This window comes from Anolis sagrei, chromosome 4 (genome assembly GCF_037176765.1).
Source record: "Anolis sagrei isolate rAnoSag1 chromosome 4, rAnoSag1.mat, whole genome shotgun sequence".
Classification (NCBI taxonomy): domain Eukaryota; kingdom Metazoa; phylum Chordata; class Lepidosauria; order Squamata; family Dactyloidae; genus Anolis; species Anolis sagrei.
In genome coordinates this window covers 201,878,152-201,897,063 of record NC_090024.1, presented here as the reverse complement: position 1 = coordinate 201,897,063, position 18,912 = coordinate 201,878,152, and the positions used below count along the sequence as shown (strand labels likewise).

Here is an 18,912-nt window from a genome sequence, read left to right as displayed (position 1 = left end):
GAAGTAGCAATGAAACTAATTTTATGGTTGGGGCTCACCATAACATGAGGAAGCATATTAAAGGGTCGTGGCATTAGGAAGGTTGAGAACCACTGCATTAGATGCACATGATCCTTGATTATGCCTTAATTATATCTTAATTATATAATTATATCTCATTTGGATTATTATACTACCGTTTCTGTGGGGTCACTTTTAGAAATAGTTCAATAACATCAATGGATTGACAACACTTCAGTCAGGTTGCTAACCAGGGCTGGTTACATGGACCATATAACAGCTCCATTGGCTACTAGTCCATTCCTATGTAAAATTCAAAGTGCTGGTTATAATCTCTAAAGCCCTACACATCTTTAAAGCCATAGACCAGACTATCTAAAAATTAGTCTGTTAGTCTATTTCACTGAGAGGACACCTTGATACAACCTATAAACTGTGACATGAGTAATATGGCAGTGTCATTGCAAACCTGTTGCTCTGGAAGCACAATAAAAGATGGAAGAAATCTTCTGTTCCCTTGTAAAAATAAAACTTCTCTCTCTTTGCTTTTTGGACTTTTATGGAAAGTTTCAACTTTAACATAGGAAAGGTAAGCAAACTGTTGTTTGTTGCAGCACCAATAATCATTTTGCTAGTTCCTGGCGTGATGAGCTTACAATGAAGGGTCCTAGAACAGTAATCAAAGCTATAAGGCAAAGCAACTTTGCCTTGTTAATGTACATTGGCTCGTCTCCAGATAGGAGATGAAACCCAGGCTCCTCGTGCTGACAGCTCAGCACTGTATGTGAGAGCAGTGCTGGCACCTAGAGCAGGTTTATGAAACAGTCCAGATAACAGAGATGGCAAGCAGTTTATCTTGTCAGAGTGAGCATACTGTTGATGGATGCCTGCCTTCCTGAACAATGTCTCTGTTGAAATAAAGTTCTACCTCAGCTAGCCAGTCATACCTGCTCATCAGTAAAATATTAGCCACTTTCCCCTCAATTTTTTAAAAAACAGCTTTATCTCATTCAGCTAATAACTTCAATAGTTACTTCAGTTTTATATCACCTCTTCTAAATATTACAATAGTTTCTGTTTGGAGAAGTTACACTATTTGCCAGGATATTTAAAATCCAAGACAACCTTTTAAAACATTTTCTGTGGACAGTAAGATTTCAAACCACAATTCAATGACAATTATTTTCTGTCTTCAAAACATTTAACTCCAATGATTTTTCCTAAAATTCTCAAATGATCAACTTCACATTTTGAATTATATTTCTTTTATCAGAAACACGCCACAGGATCATTCTATTTCTCTACTGACATTTTTATTGCCAGAATGAACTTCAAAGAGGATTCCCCAAAGACATTTTAACAGAGCAGTGCATGTTATCTATCTACTCCAAAGAACAATTACTTGCCTGCCAGACTATTTTTATTTTTATGTTTCTCACAAAAATGTATTGTTACAGTGTTTCATCAAAAGAAACCAGTGAAAAATGGAGATGCTAGAAATTGTGTGCCTTTCATTGTATTTATAAAACAAAAAGAAGAGCACAATGTTATTGACATTTTTTTTTAAAAAAAACTGTGGTTGGAAACAAACTGATAATCATATTCAAGTATATGTTATTTCCCTTCACTTTCCAAACATGTTAGAACTTCCAAAAGTCATGCTGAGGCTGGCATAAGAATTCCTATTAAGTTCACAAAAGGGGGAGAAAGTGGTTAGAGTTTTGCAGCTTGGCTGTTATTTAATCAAGCAATCCATTTGAAGTGCATTTCCAATTTGCCATTAGTTACAGCCAGTTCTAATTTTATGACGTGAATCTAGGGGACAACAGTCAATTCATCAGATGAGGAATTAGCCATGACAAGGCTGCCTATCCTTTTTGAGGGAAGGAGGAATAAAAGACTTTCTACCAGATCAAGCAGATGTTCACTTTATGTGTCTATTATGATAAACATCACACAAATGCTGTAAAGAACAAGAATGGTACTGTTGTGTTTATGAAAGCCTAGTCACATCTCTCAACCTTGGGCAGCCATGAGTATCTCAGAAAAACTAGCAAAACAAAACAAAATCAAATTATAATTAGGTGATTTTTTTTTCTAAAGAGAATCCTTCCCATTCATACACAGATGTTACTATCTCAAAAAGATTTTATTTTTAGCTGAAAGAGTTAACAATTTCTCGTGACAGATGTTTTGCTATACTTCTTGACATACAAAAATACTTATACAACATGTTTTAGACTTCAGTAAAACTTCACTATTCTGGGTCTACTTCTTTTATAGCATTCTATAATATACAAGGACGTGGGCCATAAAAAATTAAGGATGTTCACAGAGCTTACACTGGCTTTCCTATCATTCTTGCAACATCTACCAAATATATCCCATGCTGTAAGTTGCAGGGCTTTCTTAAGTAATGAAGAAGGGCACAAAGTAAAGGAGAACAGGATAACAGAAAGACATTCCGTGATCTATTTGATCTTATAAATCTAATGACATGTGCTTTTTTGAGGATACTAGCATGAATATATATCAATGCTGCCCATTCAAATATTTAAGGAAAATTCAAGTAATACCAGTTGGAGCAAAACACAGAAACTTTGGTTTTTAGTTTGCAGGGATTCAATCATAATAATTAATGAATGTTGGAACACCTGCATCTTGCAGCCACAGAACCTATGAATATAAACACTGGGTGCCATGACACTAGTTCAGAAAGATGCATAATCCCAGTTAACTTTTGATAAAGTCAACCATGAAACATAATAGAGAACTGTAGATTATTTTTACCCTCAAGAGTAGAAAATGAAGATGGAGCTTTAAAAATATCATTAATTTTCAAATATTTGGTTCGTACACTCAGGAGATCTAACTGCATGTTAAGGATTCAGTTTCAAATAGAACATTCTGATGCAAGATTCATCTATAAACAGCAAAGTAAGGCTTTTGATTTTATATTCTATCTATGGGCTTTAGTTGCCACATAATCTATCCTTTCCTTTTGGCTCAAGTATCAAAATAATCAAGGAGACTACTGTAGACAACCAGGGACTGGTTCACATCAAGTGTATCCCAAAGGTTGCAAGGGAAAATCATCTACTCTGCGTAATTAATACTACTGTGGATGCAAATACTTTCTGAAAGAAGCAGCAGATCACACACCACACTTATATGGATGCACATAGTGTATAGAATCAGTTCCATAATCCACAGATCTAGCTCATATACAAAGCAACATGCCATAATATCTGGAAATGGAAAATTATCACAGAAGCCAGTAACATCTGGGTTCCATCTTCACTACTAATGGTAGAAAGGTAAAGACATATATTCTCTTTATACCTTTACAAAATACATAAAACAGTGTAAAACAGGAATCACGGATCGTCTCAGAGAAAGAGAAATCCAAACTGTCCTAACAATTTCTTCTGTCAGCAGCCTCTAGACACAAATTAAGGGTACAGCTGCCTGATGTCAAAAGTCTACTCTTTCAAGGTCAAACTGACACACAAGGTGTCTAATATTAACAGTCAGTGTCAGCAAAGTTGAATGTTACCGGATGTACATTATTAGATCATCATTTCAAGATTAAAAAGAAATGACTTTGTAACAGCATTGTCCCAAAGTCTGCAATAGCTGCAGTTGAGACAGATATGTAATTTTACCCCCAAACGGGGCAGGACATGGAGTTAAAGAGCAGTCTCTACTAAAATCTCAGAAAGCCTGTTATAATTACACAGCTCGACTGTTGAAAAGGTGACTGCACAAAATTTTTCCTTTGAGCAGTCATGCTTTCTTGAATGTGACACAAGAATGGAAATGGCAAACCTTGAACTTCAGAGCAGTGTAATCTACTTTGGGATTTGCATTATGCTATAAGAATGCAACATACTTTATATTCTCATGTAGAAGTTGAAAAAGGTTGACAAGATTTCTACCCCTAAAAACTGAGCTTAGCTTATACACAGGCAAATGCTAGAATAGGGACCCAGTTTGAAAGCAGTGAGAAGAGACAGAAGTGAAAGGTTTCCACTCCATTCCCTCATCTTTGCTCAAATCAGAGGAAGAAAAGAGGTGTTCTCCCTTGTCCCTTGCTTTTTGGCCTGAACATAGTTCAGCATCAACAGAAGGTGTAATTTTGGGTGCTAAGGTGGAGTAGAGCAGAGGCGGCATTTTTAATAAGGGCTTCCCATATAAGCTTATAAGCTTCTTGTCCATATTAAAAATGGCCACCACAATTTCAAAAGCACCCAGTACAAAGGTTAAGAAATTTGAATACTGTAGCTTCCTATCTGCTATTATGATCAACATATGCAAGAATGCCTGCATCTGACATACAACAAGTCTTCCAAAATAACACCTCTATGTTACAACCCTCATTATATTGCATAATATGTAGAGCTTGAGCTTCCAAGATTTCTACTGCATTTGCTGACAAGCTGTATATGCAAAATCCCACATTTGGCTATGCAGAATATTTTTTTAAGAAGCTAAAATCTATCTTCATCAAAAAATGATCTCTTACCCCCACTGTCAAATATGTATTCTCACCTTTTCTCCACTATGGGAGACTTGAAAAGTTTGTTAACTGTTGAAAATAATTATTCTGAAATAATGCTATATTCACCACATTTGTATATCATGTTATTGTTTTTAGTGGCAAATGTATGAATCTTTAGAAATTGATGTTAGTTAATCCTGTCCTTGTCAAGGAAGTGTTCACGATGGTATCATATTTACTGTAGATAATGCTGACAAGATGTAATAAAGCAATTCAGATTAACTCTCATAGAAACAGTATTAAGACTGGCCCAGCCAATGTATTTCACAATGCAAAAACAACAAAAAAACCAAATTCAATGAAGTCTTACTTAATCTTGGACTAGTAGAAAAAAATAGCTGTATTATTGTGGTCTGGGGTCAAATTTACTAGAGAAACGTAATAAAATTAAAGCATTCAGGTGCTATTTAACATGACAACATTTCCTAGTAAAAAAAGGTATTTTGGAACCATTTCATTTCTGAGTAAAATAATTTAGCTGCAGAGCAGTAATTTCTATAATTTTAACATTCCACAACACAAAGTGAACATTCAATGGCAGTTCACGAACCAAGCTGGTGGGAGGCACATCCTAAAAGGTGAGAGAAGTGCTCCCTTAATCAGATATCTAAAAGAATAGTGTATGAACATTTACAAGAAGGGCATGTGGCACCTAACAATTCCCATTATTATTTTTAAATGATGAAATATAGTGTGCCATTAACAGACAGGAACCCCTATTAATAGTGTCCTATAATTATAATTTAAAGTACTCTATAATTGCAATTCAGAGGAAGGGAAAGGCAAACCTCCCTTGAACAAATCTTGCCAAGAAAACCCCATAATGGATTCACCTTAGGGTTGCTTTAAGTCGGAAACAACTTGAAGACACACAACACCACAACATAATTATTATATAAGAGCCAGTGAGGTGTAGTGGTTTCAGTGTTGGATGAGTGCACTGGGAGACCAACTAGATGACCTTGAGCATGTCACACACTCTCAGCCTAAGAGAAAGACAAGGACAAACTCCCTCCGAATAAATTCTGTCCTCAATTAAAAAGACATAGTTTTGCATTAGGGGCACTGTTAGAAATGACTTGAAGACCCGCAACAATAACAATTACAATAATTACAATTTAACAGTATTGTGTTTTATTTAGAACAGGCATGGGCACCCAGGCCCATGGGCTGGATGAAACCCCTTGGGTTGCTTCCTCTGGTCCTCCTCTTTCTATCCTCTCAGCATGGGGATGCGGTGGGCTGCCACATTCCCATGTTGAGAGAAGGGCCAAGGCAGATACACGCGTGTCTCCCTGTTCTCTCACTATGAGCACATGGCAGCCTGTCATGTCCCCATGCTGAGATGGGGGGCTACAGAAGCCTTACATGGCTGCCTGGGGTTCTCTCGAACTATTCTGTGCCACACATCTTATCAGCCTCAAAAATACTGGCAATCTCCACTTAATTAGTTATGAATTCTTCTATCTCTGCCTCCTATTTTACACACTCTTTTGACTAGGAATGTGAGATCATGCAGCAGCAAGTACACCCAAGCCAGCATTACCAACATCCCTACCCTACGAATTATAACATTTTGGAAAAGAGGTTAATGAATACGACAATAAAATGTTTCATTGAAGGTCTTCTGAAACATAGGGGCTGTCTCTCTTGTTATTTACAGTTTTTTTCAAAATGATGGTTACAACTTTAAAGGCAAGAGGGGGATTGAGAAGTCCTTAATGTGATGTTATAGTGTAACTGACATGGCCAAAAGCTAGGAATGCTGAGAATTGCAGTTCTATATCTGAGAGCCATATGGTTGTCAATGCTGCTTTAAAATATTGAAGTATTTGAGATCAGGACACTTTCTTCTGCAATACAAATTTTGTCTCCATGTTGTAATTAGGGCAATGGAGTTGGAATCAATTTTGGGAGGAGTTAGAGTCAATACAAGTGTACTGATTAAAACCCTGGCTTCAAAATTAAAACTCACAATATAATAATAATACAGTACATAATGTTATTCTTATTGTTTAAGTGCATTAGTACTTAATATTTATAAAAAAAATTATATTACTGTACTTTTTGACCAGGACCCAATCTCCAATATTAGTACCAAAAGGGTTACGAATCGGTTTTTGGACAACTTTAGATTGGGTTTGATTATTTAGGGTGCCGATTCAGAAAATTGCACTGGCTAGGCCACATCAGCTCTATACAGAACATATGCCTACCAGTAGTTGCCATCTGCTTGCCCACAGAAAACCATATTTAATAATCCAGAGCTGATAACCCCAAATTACCCCAGAAACAGGCCTAAAAACAATTCTTATGTTTGGCAGTGGGAGATAATAATAATAATAATAATAATAATAATAATAATAAGGTCTCGCAGCCCACCAGTGGGTTGTGTCCCACAGGTAGGGAACTACTGCTCTAAATAGCCTGATGATTCACGTGGTAATGATAAAATGCTTTGTGCTACCATTTTTGTATCTTGAGCCTAGGATCTTCAGAAGACCTTCACTCTGGCCGCTGTTCTGGGCTGTTCTCACATACACCTCTGACTGCAAAAATGAAATGCCCCTTGAGCCATAATATACAAAGGAAGAGTGTTGTTGGTGCCATTTGTAATGGTTGCTCTCTTGAGAGAGAAGACATAAGTGCAAATGGACAAAATCAGTCTTTCTAGCTGGAGAAACATGGTGACACTGACACTCCCTCCCGGAAATACACATTAAAAGACGACAAGTTCACAGTGAGTTTTATTTACTAATTAAATAATTACCTGAAAATACAGCAGGGGAAGAACTTGGAAAAGGTGGCTATACATTAAAAGGTAACTAATGCAAACGTGTCCCACTAGTATTATTAGGGTGTATAACACACTGATAAAATTGTGATTCTTCATATTACATAGTCAATGAAGAATTCTGTAGCTACAGAGTGGGTGACAATACTTATAAATAGTACAACCTAGCTTTAATAACCAGGAAGGGATCCTGGGGTAGAAAAGAAAGGGCCATTGAAGGTTTGGATGATACAGATATTGTGTTCTCTGTTCCTACATCTTGAACAAATTTACTAGGTATTTATCTTATGCAGTTCAGTATTTTGATAGGGCAAAGAAATTACTAACCAAATCGGTACCTGTAAATTACAAAAGACAACTTTTAAAGACAGTTAACTCAAAAATACGTTCAAAAAGAACTTATGTTCACATAAGTGAGAAAACTGACAGAATACATACCAACATAACATTGGTCTGTCCAATAAAAAGGTCTCAGCTACCACCCTTTTCTCAATCTTGGGACAGCGACTGACTAACAACAACTCCTACTGAGGATTAAGCACCTGTAAATCAAAACTACTTGTGTGTGTGACTAGGATTGACATTAAGGGACTTTAAAACTTAATTAAGTTTTATTCAAATGACTCTTAACAGACAAGACTATAGAACAGTAAGAACTACATATTCATAAGGTGTAAACCAGTTTAATTTCAGACAGTTGAAACATTAAGACTTCTTGCCCGTCTCCATCCTTCCACACAAATTAATCTGGGTAAATGAGCACACATGTAACCCAAATGTTATGGATGTTTACAAGGAAGTGTCACTGTGTTCTAAGGCTTCGTGCATTTATTTTGTTTCAATTTTATTTTAAAATGTTCCATTTTCAGTAAATTGACTGAAGTGGCTAAAATCCTGTATGAAAGCTGTGTGTGTGTGTTTAGAACCATGGATTTGAATGCTTTGTGTTGATCCCATGGGTGTTATGGCTGAAAACCACATGATTGTAGTAAACTTAATTTTAAAATGTACGTTCTTGTGCATTTCAGCACAAGTACCCACTGGTCTGGTGCAACGTTTTAGCCCATTGCTTCATCAAAATATTACTGATTCTGACTGGCAGAAGCTTTATAAAGTTTTAGACAAGAATTGGGTGTTTGTGCCTGCAAAATTCTGCTTATCATGTAAAGAAAATATAGGATCAATGACCCACCTAGGCCCCTTCTACACTGCCATATAAAATCCAGATTATCTGCTTTGAATTGGATTATATGGTAATGTAGACTCATATAATCCAGTTCAAATAAGACAATGTGGATTGACTACTTTGATAATCAGGATTATATGGCAGTGAAGAAGTGGCCCTAGACCACTGTTTCCAGAGGTGACTAATTAAATGCTCATCCCAAGCACACAAGCAGGAGACAAAATCAAAGGAATTTACCATCCTTTCCCCTCTGTAAGAACTACTGAAGAGGTTGGCTCCTTCTCATATTCAAACAATGACCAACAGAGATGTGGAAGAAAGTTTTCTATGTCTAACCCCTCTGCTTTGAAGTTTATTTGCTCCCCCGCCCCGCCCCCCGCTGCATGGAGATGTTATGGAGGAAATCAATTAAAAGATTTTTATTTCCTAAAAGAAACCATAATCAGATGATCTTAGCACATCCATGTAACAGCTGTACAACAGGTTTCAACAATGCGTGCAACATTACAAAATAAGGATAATAATAAGAAGAGATACAAGACAAAATGAGTTAAGAATCAAGTATGTGTATAGATATTCCAGATGTGACATCTGTAAAAAGTTTTAAAGGGTTTTTTTCCACAGAGTTTGAGGCATGGAACACATATATAGATGATAGATTAAGTGACAAATGTAATAAGACTACCTAATTTCACTCAGGTATCAGATTACATATGCTCAATAGTCTCCCTTCATGAGGTAGCTGAGGTATCCTCAAGCTTTGTGTTGGAATTCATTTGGCTGAGAAATATAGATACTTTATATAAAATGCGCGAAACCTGAGAAAAATTAGGTGGTCTTGTTGAACTGATCTGTCATAGACATGTCAAGGTCGCTATCTGGTCAGGTTTACATACACTAGGACTCAGAATCTCTGCAGGGGTAGTGGACAGTCAGTCTCAGCAGGCTGATGGATATGGGGAATTTTCCTGTCATCTTAGCAGCAAATTCAGTAAAAGCTTTAGTTCACCTTCGAAATGGAGAAATGACGTAGGCAGTAGAAATGAACCCTCTAATGAGTATTCCCTCTAATGAAATAAACCCAAATACTCCCTTGGTTTTCCTATGATGTGGTGGTGATGGAGTGAAATGGAGACTAGAATAACTTTGGCAGAAGACTGAATTATGCAACCGATCCATGGATTTGTGCAAGTGCTGATATGGCTCTATCTAGCTGGAGAACAGTCAAGTTTATACTTGTTATACTTGCTGGGACTTATAGTCTCTGTGTATGGGGGGGGGGGGGACAACTTGTCCCAGGACGCTGATAAAATCTACATAGCTTTCTAATGGTTATTGGGAAGGCTTGGATTGGCCTCAACCAATGTTTCTGTTTGAAGCCCTGGCTGTCTCAGTGGCCTCTTCCAGCTCTATGATTCTATGATTATCTCTGGGGTGGGGAAGTGACCAAGGTGGCAAATTGCTCCCGAGCACCGACTCGGAGCTGGCTACAATTAAATGAGTAAGACAGCCATCCCAGAATCTGCAAGGAACCACCCACTGGAGCTATGGAGACATTTCAGAAGTCTGTTGCCTTCTGGCCCTTAAGTAAATGCAGACCACTCCACAACCTGTTGTGAACAATTTGTGCAGCGCTTCGCAGATACATTCATTCAGATCTGTTTCCCAACCTCTGAGGATGTCTGTCATAGATGCAGGTGAAAGATCAGGAGAGAATGCTTCTGGAACATGATCATATAGCCTGAAAGACTTACAGCAACTCTGTTCCACTTGGGTGCAATAATATAAACTGTCCTAGATTATATAACTTAGGCATCTGCTTTTCCTATAATAATGAATTCTTTTCCATTTGTGCAGCCCAAGAGTGTAGACCCGATTATAAACCCTTATTATGTTAAACCCTTATTCACAGGATGAATGGCGAAGGGAGTGGAGGAAATAGTCAATGCCTTCTCCTTAAGGAGAATGTTGCAAGCCTCTGTTGAAAACAGCATTTTATGGAACCCTCCATAACAGACCAATTTTGGCAAGTGACCCACATTCCATTCTTGGACAAGGTAGCACAATGTGGATAACCTTCTACCTCCAAATTTCTGTATGAAATTTCCATCTGCTTTCAGGCCTGCTTAGGTAGCAGAGACAGTTTTGGTCATCTTGCTTAGCAACCTGTGACAATTCTTGCTTTTGTTGAACTTCCCAGCATTCTGGTGCCATTGACTATGGTATCCTTCTGGGCCACCTTGCAAGGATGGAATATGAAGGCACTGCTTTACATTGGCTCCCTTCCTTCCTGCCAAAAAGGTAGTGCTTAGAGATTCCTTGTCCATTATTCTATGAGGTCCATTCTAAATTAAGTCTGTGGAGAATTAAGCTGTCTGGAGATCTGAAATTCAGTGTCACCAGTATGCTGACAAAACCACCTAATGCCAAGGGAATGGTTTCAGCTCTAAGCCAGTGCCTCTAAACATAATGGATAGGATGAAGACAAACAAACTTAGGCTCAATCCAGAATGAATTAGATCAGAAAATGGAAATATAACCTATGCTAGATGGCACTGCACTCTTCCTGAAGGATAGTTTTGGTGTACTCCTGGATTCAGCCTAGAACCTGGAGGCCTGAGTTTCTATAAGGACCAGGATTGACTGTGCATGCTTAAAGTTCACTTATCAATTATGCCTGTTTGTGGAGATAGCTGACTTGGTTGTCAAAACATATGCCTTAGCTATTTGGATTACTGTAATTCACTCTGCATAGCTTTTGAAGACTATTTGCAAACTTAATCTGAGACAAAGAGCTGCAGCCCAAGGGCCAAATGGGCCTGCTTACAGGGATCGTAAAACTTTCCACTCCAACAGTTCCATAGGCTGTGAGGTGGGCTGTGCAGTCAGGGCCAGAAGCTATTTTGGGAGTACTTGGAAACCAAGGTTTGCCATACAAACTCCTCAGCCCTGGTTGCCAGTCTATTATTGGACACAATTCAAATCTCAAGCCATACAAGTCCAGGGTATTTGACAAACTGTATTTCCCCTCATGAGCATGCCTGGTTCATGAGATCTTCAGGAGTAGCCCTTTATTCATTTCTATCACATTCACAGGTACAGGTACAGGTGGCAACAGAAGATAGGAATTTCTCAATGGCTGCCCTTACTCTGCAAATCGCCTCCATTCTTTGAGAAGTTTTGAATGGTTGCCCCCATGCTATCCTTCCCCTGGCAGGCAATTTTTATTAAAAACAAAGAAACCTGGAGAGGCGTATAGAAATAAAGAATTTTGAAAGAAAGGGGATGCTCTATTTTTTTTTTAAAATGTACTCTTTTAACCACTTTTAATCCTTTTTAAGTGTATGCTTTAAATATGACTTATAATGTAATGTTGATTTAATATTTACTTTGATATTTTAATAATGTTGTGATCATTTTAATTTGTGAGAAGTCTTGATTCCTACAAAGACTTCAGTGAAAAAGTGGGGTATCCATGAAGTTAATGCAGTATTACTATAATAGTAACTTTTTCAAAGCCAAGTGTCCTGTCATTAATTCCACTCTACAGTCTATTTGATATTTATTACACAATGGCTCCTATTTGTTACACAATGGTATCAGCCAGCACGTCAATGACTTAAATCAAGAAATAGTTTTCTAAGATCTACAGAGACACTTGCTGGAACATCCCAGCAAGCGAGAGTCCAAAAGTGGCAGGCTCAAACCCAGAACCTCAATCAATGGCTGATACCAAATGAGAGACTCCCCCCTGGGCACATAGAAGACTGGCCAACTTGGAAGGCGCTGGACAGACTGCGCTCTGGCACCACAAGATGCAGAGCCAACCTCAAGAAATGGGGCCACAAAGTGGAATCCACGGCATGCGAGTGTGGAGAAGAGCAAACCACTGACCACCTGCTGCAACGCACCCTGAGATCTGCCACATGCACAATGGAGGACCTTCTTGCAGCAACACCAGAAGCACTCCAAGTGGCCAGATACTGGTCAAAAGACATTTAATCAACTGCCAAGCTTGCAAACTTTGTGTTTTGTTTGTTTGTTTGTTTTGTTAAAAATGTAATACAACTGTCTGGTTGCTCCTGACACGATAAATAAAATAAATAAACACAATGGCTCCTAGTCACAACCTGGGGAACTCAATGCCATACATAGTTCCATTATCTTTAAAAAATTAAGCTCCCACTTACTAGAATACCATTTTCGGAGAGTGGAAACTATAAGGAATGGAGATATTTTCCTAAATCTTTAAAAGCAAAAGCTGTTTTGTCAAAATAAATTTATAGAGCAGCTAGCAGCTGCTGAACAGATTTACTCAAGCAGCCAGTATAAAGTCTGTCACACTGCACATTTCTGGTTATGGTTCTATTTGCATGGCAAGAAACCTGTTGAATTCAATGGGTCTTATTTCCAATTACGCATACACAGATTCAGGCTGCAAAATGCCCTTTTAAGAAGTAGATAAGCAAATTGTTAATTTAAAATTAAAGTGTTATAAGTCACCACATATATCTGATAAATATTATCCTTACTCAGAGGTTTTTTTAAAAAAAGATCAGCACCTGACTCTCAATGCATATTCAATATTGTAAAGTTACAAGAAGCTACTTTATTATTAAATAAAGTATATTCAACTGCTATAGAAAACCACAACAAAAGCACCTACCATATTTTATGGCGTATAAGACAACTTCCAACTTTTCCAGTTAAAATATAGAGTTTGGGATCTATATGCTGTATAAGTCTACTCGTCTTCCAATGCACACCAAATAATTTTTTTTAAAACATCAGATTTGATTTCAAATCCAAGACTATCAGAGCGGTAGCCGACTCTTCAGCTTAGAAATGAATAGGGCACCAGCCCCCAGAGTCGGAAACAACTGGACTTAATGTCATGGGAAAATCTTTTCTATCTAGGGCTGAACTAAATGGCCTTTGTGATCCTTTCCATCTATAGGATTCGATAATGATGATGACGATGATAATAATAATAATAATAATAATAATAATAATGGTATTGGTGATGGAGTCTCCTTATATGGAAGTTTTCAAGCAGAGGCGGGATGGTCATCTGTCAGGAAGGCTTTGATGGTGTCTTGCTGCCTGGCAGAAGGGGGTTGGATTGGATGGCCCTTGTGGGAGATCTGCCTATGAAATGGCATTTAGGATTCACTTCGACTGAAAACGAAGGGGTCGCAGGCTCCATCCTGGATACGTCGCCGACGCTTTGGAAACTGGGGACTCTCAAAGCAAGGGGCGGGGCTTCCAGGCTGAAATTAGGCTGCCAAGCCACTTGGGGCACCAGAGGACAGTCAAAGGGAGACCCCCTACACGCTCCCGCCACCTTCCATTGCCTGGAAATGGTGACGTTGACGGACCCAGAGCTGGAGGAGTTGCTTGAAAGTAGAGCGAGGAGTGCGCCGGGGGAGTGGAGCCCCCCTCCCAGTGACACAAGGCTGGGAGTCACTGGGTGACGGAGAGGAGGAGGAGAAGCCACCTCCTCCTCTGCCTCCTTCTTCTCCCGCCCTGCGAAAGGAGGGAGAGGAGGAGGGAGATCCAAGCCACACAAAGGTGACTGCAAAGCTGCTGCTGAGGGGAGGAGCTGCCTGGAGCTCCCAAAGGAGTCAAGAGCTGCCTGGCCTGAAATTTCTTCACCTGGCCCATTTTATACCCAGCGTATAAGATGACCCCCAACTTCTGAGAGGATTTTTCAGGGATAAAAAGTCGTCTTATACACCAGAAAATACGGTACATATAGGTTAATGGGAGATTTGTTAACAACAAATCCAACAGGCCAAGTGGCATGAGGTCTATGATATTTGTATACAAAGAATATACATCCAAGCAGTTACAAAATCCATTGTTTACAATCTTCTCTCTCTATAATTGTGCATAGACATTATCTGTTAAATGAAGATACAAATCTATAAAAGCTGATGTAAGAATAATTTGTTAGTCTGCCAGGTTTCATATACCGCCCTGAGTCCCTCTTTGGAGGTTGAGAATAGGGATATAAATGTTTTAAATAAATAAATACATGCATGCATACATACATACATATAAAATATGTTAGAAAGTTACTTTAGCTCTTTCTTGATTTGCTTGAGTAAGTTTAGAAGCCTAACAAAAACCACAGTATCCTGGCTTGAGTAAGGTCTCTAGACTGACTTAATTCACTTAATTAGCGACTGCCTTTTTCAACACCGACAGAAGTAAGACTACTATATTAGAAAACTGGGCAAGTAGCATTGTAATTGAATGATTTGGTAATAAGGTTGGGTATAAAATGACAGCAGCAGCCCTGGGCTTATGACAAATGACTCAAGCATAAAATTGGACACAGAATCAACAATAACTAGCCTGCTAAAAGGAATCCAAAACTGAGGATCTCTTTCATTATATGAACAACAGACAAGTTTCATGTATAAAAGATAAATAAACAATTTCAGAATGCTTTTGGCACATGGCCATACAGCCTGGAAAACTCACAACAACCCAATCTTCACTCTGTTATCCTGTTACAATTATGTTTTAAGTAATTTCAAGACATTCTAGTCTGTATATTCACCAACACTTAATATGGGCTTCCATTAGTTATCAACACAGTTTCTGCATCTCACTGCATAAGGTTCATGCAAATCCCAAAATCCTTCCCACGCAGTTACAAGACTGGGCATATCAACACTACAGTTCTAAACATGTTTAACAACTATTCCTCTTCACAAAGAACTCTGGGAACTGTGCTTCTGTGAAAGAAGTAAGATAATAGTCTCTCAGTCTCACATACTGGTACATAATTTTTAGGGCAGAAAAGAGATGTCAAGACACCTAAACTGTTAGAAACTCCAACTGCTGAGGTTTGTAATGAAGACAGGCAACTCTAAAAAGGGATCAAGGTTACTTATAATTATGAGGAACTGTCCTAAGATTTGTCTTTCAGAACCAAAATGTCACAGAGAAGACACCTGAAAGAACTGCAGTGGGAAAGGCTCCAAAACAGAGGAATAATTTTGCCACCCCATAAGTGCCACTAGCCCTCTATGAATTGATCAATTCCCCATATAAAACCATATAAGATGGCAGCCATGATTACATCCTGGAAAAAAATACATTGGAAAATTCTGTGTGGGGTGCTCCATTTTATTTGTTCTGAATTACCCATTACAGTATTCAACTGAATAATGTATTTATTTCATTCACAATTACAGTTTTCTGTTTTGTCAACACTGTACATGATTTTGTACACCAATACATCTCTTGAAGTGCCTTTTAAAAAATAAACTAAACAGCCACCTACCATGGCTGCAACACACTATTCCTCATAAAACGTTGCCAGTTCAGAACCTATCAATGTATATGCGGAGTTATTTACAGATGTAGCCTGATTAACCTGATGTAGCAAGAACAACTGAAAGTTTATTTTATTTGTAAACACTGCACAATAAATCTATTCAAGATGACATGCGACTCCTTGGTGCTTTTGTAATACTGGATTTGTTTGCAACATTTTACTTATACTTTAATTGGGATTCATTTGAGGTGAGCTACATTTTCAAAATTCAGACAAAATATAAAAAGAGCAAACCACAGACCAGGTTTAGATGACAAATAACTTCTCTCCTCGCTGACTTTCACATGGACCAAGAGAAAAAGATGACACAATACAAATAAGCAGGCAAATAATTTTGTAGCATGGCCAATGTAAATCCACGGGTCTGCTGCCCAAACAGTTGAGTCACACACAATCCCCAGTGTTTCGGGGAATGAAAAAATCAATACGAATTTGAGTATTTAAGGGAAGCAGAATCCCAGTACAGTTTATTATTCTGAGGCAGCGTGACAAGTGTCAACAAACACACCAAGAATCCCCGAAATCACCTCTCTTGACATATACAGGATGTCCCACAAATGTATACACAGTTGAACAACTAATAGCAGCTATGGTGATTACTTGAAGGCTAAGTACATCTGGATTGAAGAATAAATGCTAATGATTTAATCATAGTTACGAATTCCATCCTAAATTACAATTTTAGGTAAACTGTCACTCATGCAACCATACACTGTTCACACTGCCGAAGCACAAAGTTGCAAACCTCACTTACAAGTTTCTCTTGCAATTTTGCAACACTTCTCTACCACTGGAACCTTCAATCTTATACACTGGGCGGGGGGGATGCAAAAAGTATTCCATCTTTACTGGCAAATACATTTTGGGGAACATTCTCTAGATCAGTGATTCCCAACCTGTGATCTGTGGACCACCAGTGGTCCACAAGAATGAAAACATAGTCCACAGCCTTACTACATCGTTGCCTCAAAACCATGCGGCAATGAGAGCGACTTGTCTTGTGAAACCCTCGTATAGTGCCAAGGCAACAGGGATGTCAGGAGGGGAGAGGCTAAGTACCCACGAAAGATTACTACTACCACATCAGCTCTAGATTATTAAATATGGTTTTCTGTGGGGGAGCAGATGGGGACTATTGGATGGCATATGTTCTGTATCAGAAACTAGTGCTGATGTGGTCTATACAATGCAATTTTCTAATTCAGCACCCCAAATAACCAAACCGAATCTAAAGTTGATTTGTAACTGATTTGTAACCTTTTTGGTACTAATGTTAGAACGTGGTCCCTGTTCAAAATAGTCCCTGTTCAAGTGGTCCCTGGTTTGTTGGTTTTTAAAAAAAGGTTGGGAACCACTGCTCTAGATCAGGAATCCTAAACTATGGCCCGAGGGCTGGAAGCGGCCCTCCAAGGTCATTTACCCGGCCCTCGTTCAGGGTCAACCTAAGTCTGAAACGACTTGAAAGCACACAACAACAATCATATCTCATCAGCCAAAAGTAGGCCCACACTTCCCATTGAAATACTAATAATTTTATATTTGTTGAAATTGTTCTTCATTTTAATTATTGTATTGTTTTTAAGTGGGTTTTTTTTTGCACTACAAATAAGATATGTGCAGCGTGCATAGGAATTCATTCTTTTATTATTTTTATTTTTTTACAAATTATAATCCGGCCCTCCAACACTTTGAGGGACTGTGACATGGCCCTCTGTTTAAAAAGTTTGAGGACCCCTGCTCAAGAAAGAACTACAGATTGAGTATCCCTTATCCCAAGCTTCTTTGTTTTGATTTTGGCACAGTTGTATTTGTATTTGTAAATATCGAGACATCATAAAGATGGGACCCAAGTCTCAATATGAAATTCACTTATACCCTATACAAATAACCTGGAGGTTATTTTATACATAGTATTTTAAATAGTTTTGTTCATGAAACAAAGTGTGCATACATTAGACCACCAAAAAGCAAAAGTGTCACTCTTTCAGCCATTCATGCGAACTATTTTGGAGTATTTCGGGATAAGGGATACTCAGCTCATGTTCTCCTTGGCTTCTAATTGAGATTGAAAAAGCGCAAGTAAAAACATGTAGTTTTGAACTATGTTAAGAATACACCTCTTTCATTCTCTGGGTGCATTCATACTGTAGAACTGATGCATTTTGACATCTCTTGAACTGCCCTGGCTCAATGCTAAGGAATCATGGGAGCTGTAGTTTGGTGAGGCACTCTTTGGATGAGGAGGCTAAAGGTCTTGTCAAACTATAACTCCCAGGATGCCATATCACTGTGCCATGGCAGTTAAAGTGGCGTCAAACTGCACTAACGCCACAGTGAAGATGCACGAAGAGAAGGGAGGCGAGAGAAGAGGCGGCTGGTGAAGGCCCAGACTTACAGCGCCGTGGTGTCGGGAGGCAGCGGCGGCGGGAGCAGGCCCAGTTCCACGCTCCGACCTGTCGCTCGGAGGCGGCTACAGTCCACCACGCCTCGTCGGTAGGAGCAAGGCGCGACCGAGGCCTCCCCTGCGGCCCTCGGGAGGAGGAGCCCGAAGAGCAGGCCGAAGAGGCCGAGGGGCCTCGGAGGAAACCCCCGGCTCCACCGCATCCTCTCCCCGGCCCCGTTCGCTCGCTCGCTCTCCCGCCGCGGAGGCCTAGCCAGGCCTCGACGAACTCGGCCTCACACACGCCCCGCCCCCTAGCCTGTTTGCTCATGCGCAGACCGAACCCACGCAGGAGGAGGCGGAGCCTGCAAGTTGGGAATCGAACCGGGAGGAGTTCTGCACATGCGCAAAAGGGCCGCGAAGGAGGGTGTTGGAAGAAGGCGGGACAACAGCGGCACTTCTGGCGACAGGGGGCGGGGCTTGAGTGCAGGGAGCCGAAGGGGGCGGGGCTAACATGTAGTGAAGCAGAGAGGGCGGGGCAGAGTTCAGTAAGGAAGCGCACTTGAGATACGAAAACGTTTGAGCCTTGTGTTGGTTGGTAAGATTGGGGCATATACCTACATTGTGGAAATAATGCAGC

General features: G+C 39.4%; 1 protein-coding gene across 1 annotated transcript in view; it reads right to left on the bottom strand.

Annotated features, from left to right (window-relative positions):
• LRIG2 (leucine rich repeats and immunoglobulin like domains 2) overlaps positions 1 to 18,604 on the bottom strand; it is a 49,916-nt gene extending 31,312 nt beyond the window's left edge. The window contains exon 1 of the mRNA XM_060772616.2: positions 18,288 to 18,604. Within this exon, the coding sequence (XP_060628599.2) occupies positions 18,288 to 18,496 (209 nt within the window). The 5' untranslated portion in view covers positions 18,497 to 18,604. The remainder of the gene's footprint in view (positions 1 to 18,287) is intronic.
• Positions 18,605 to 18,912: the final 308 nt, after the last annotated feature.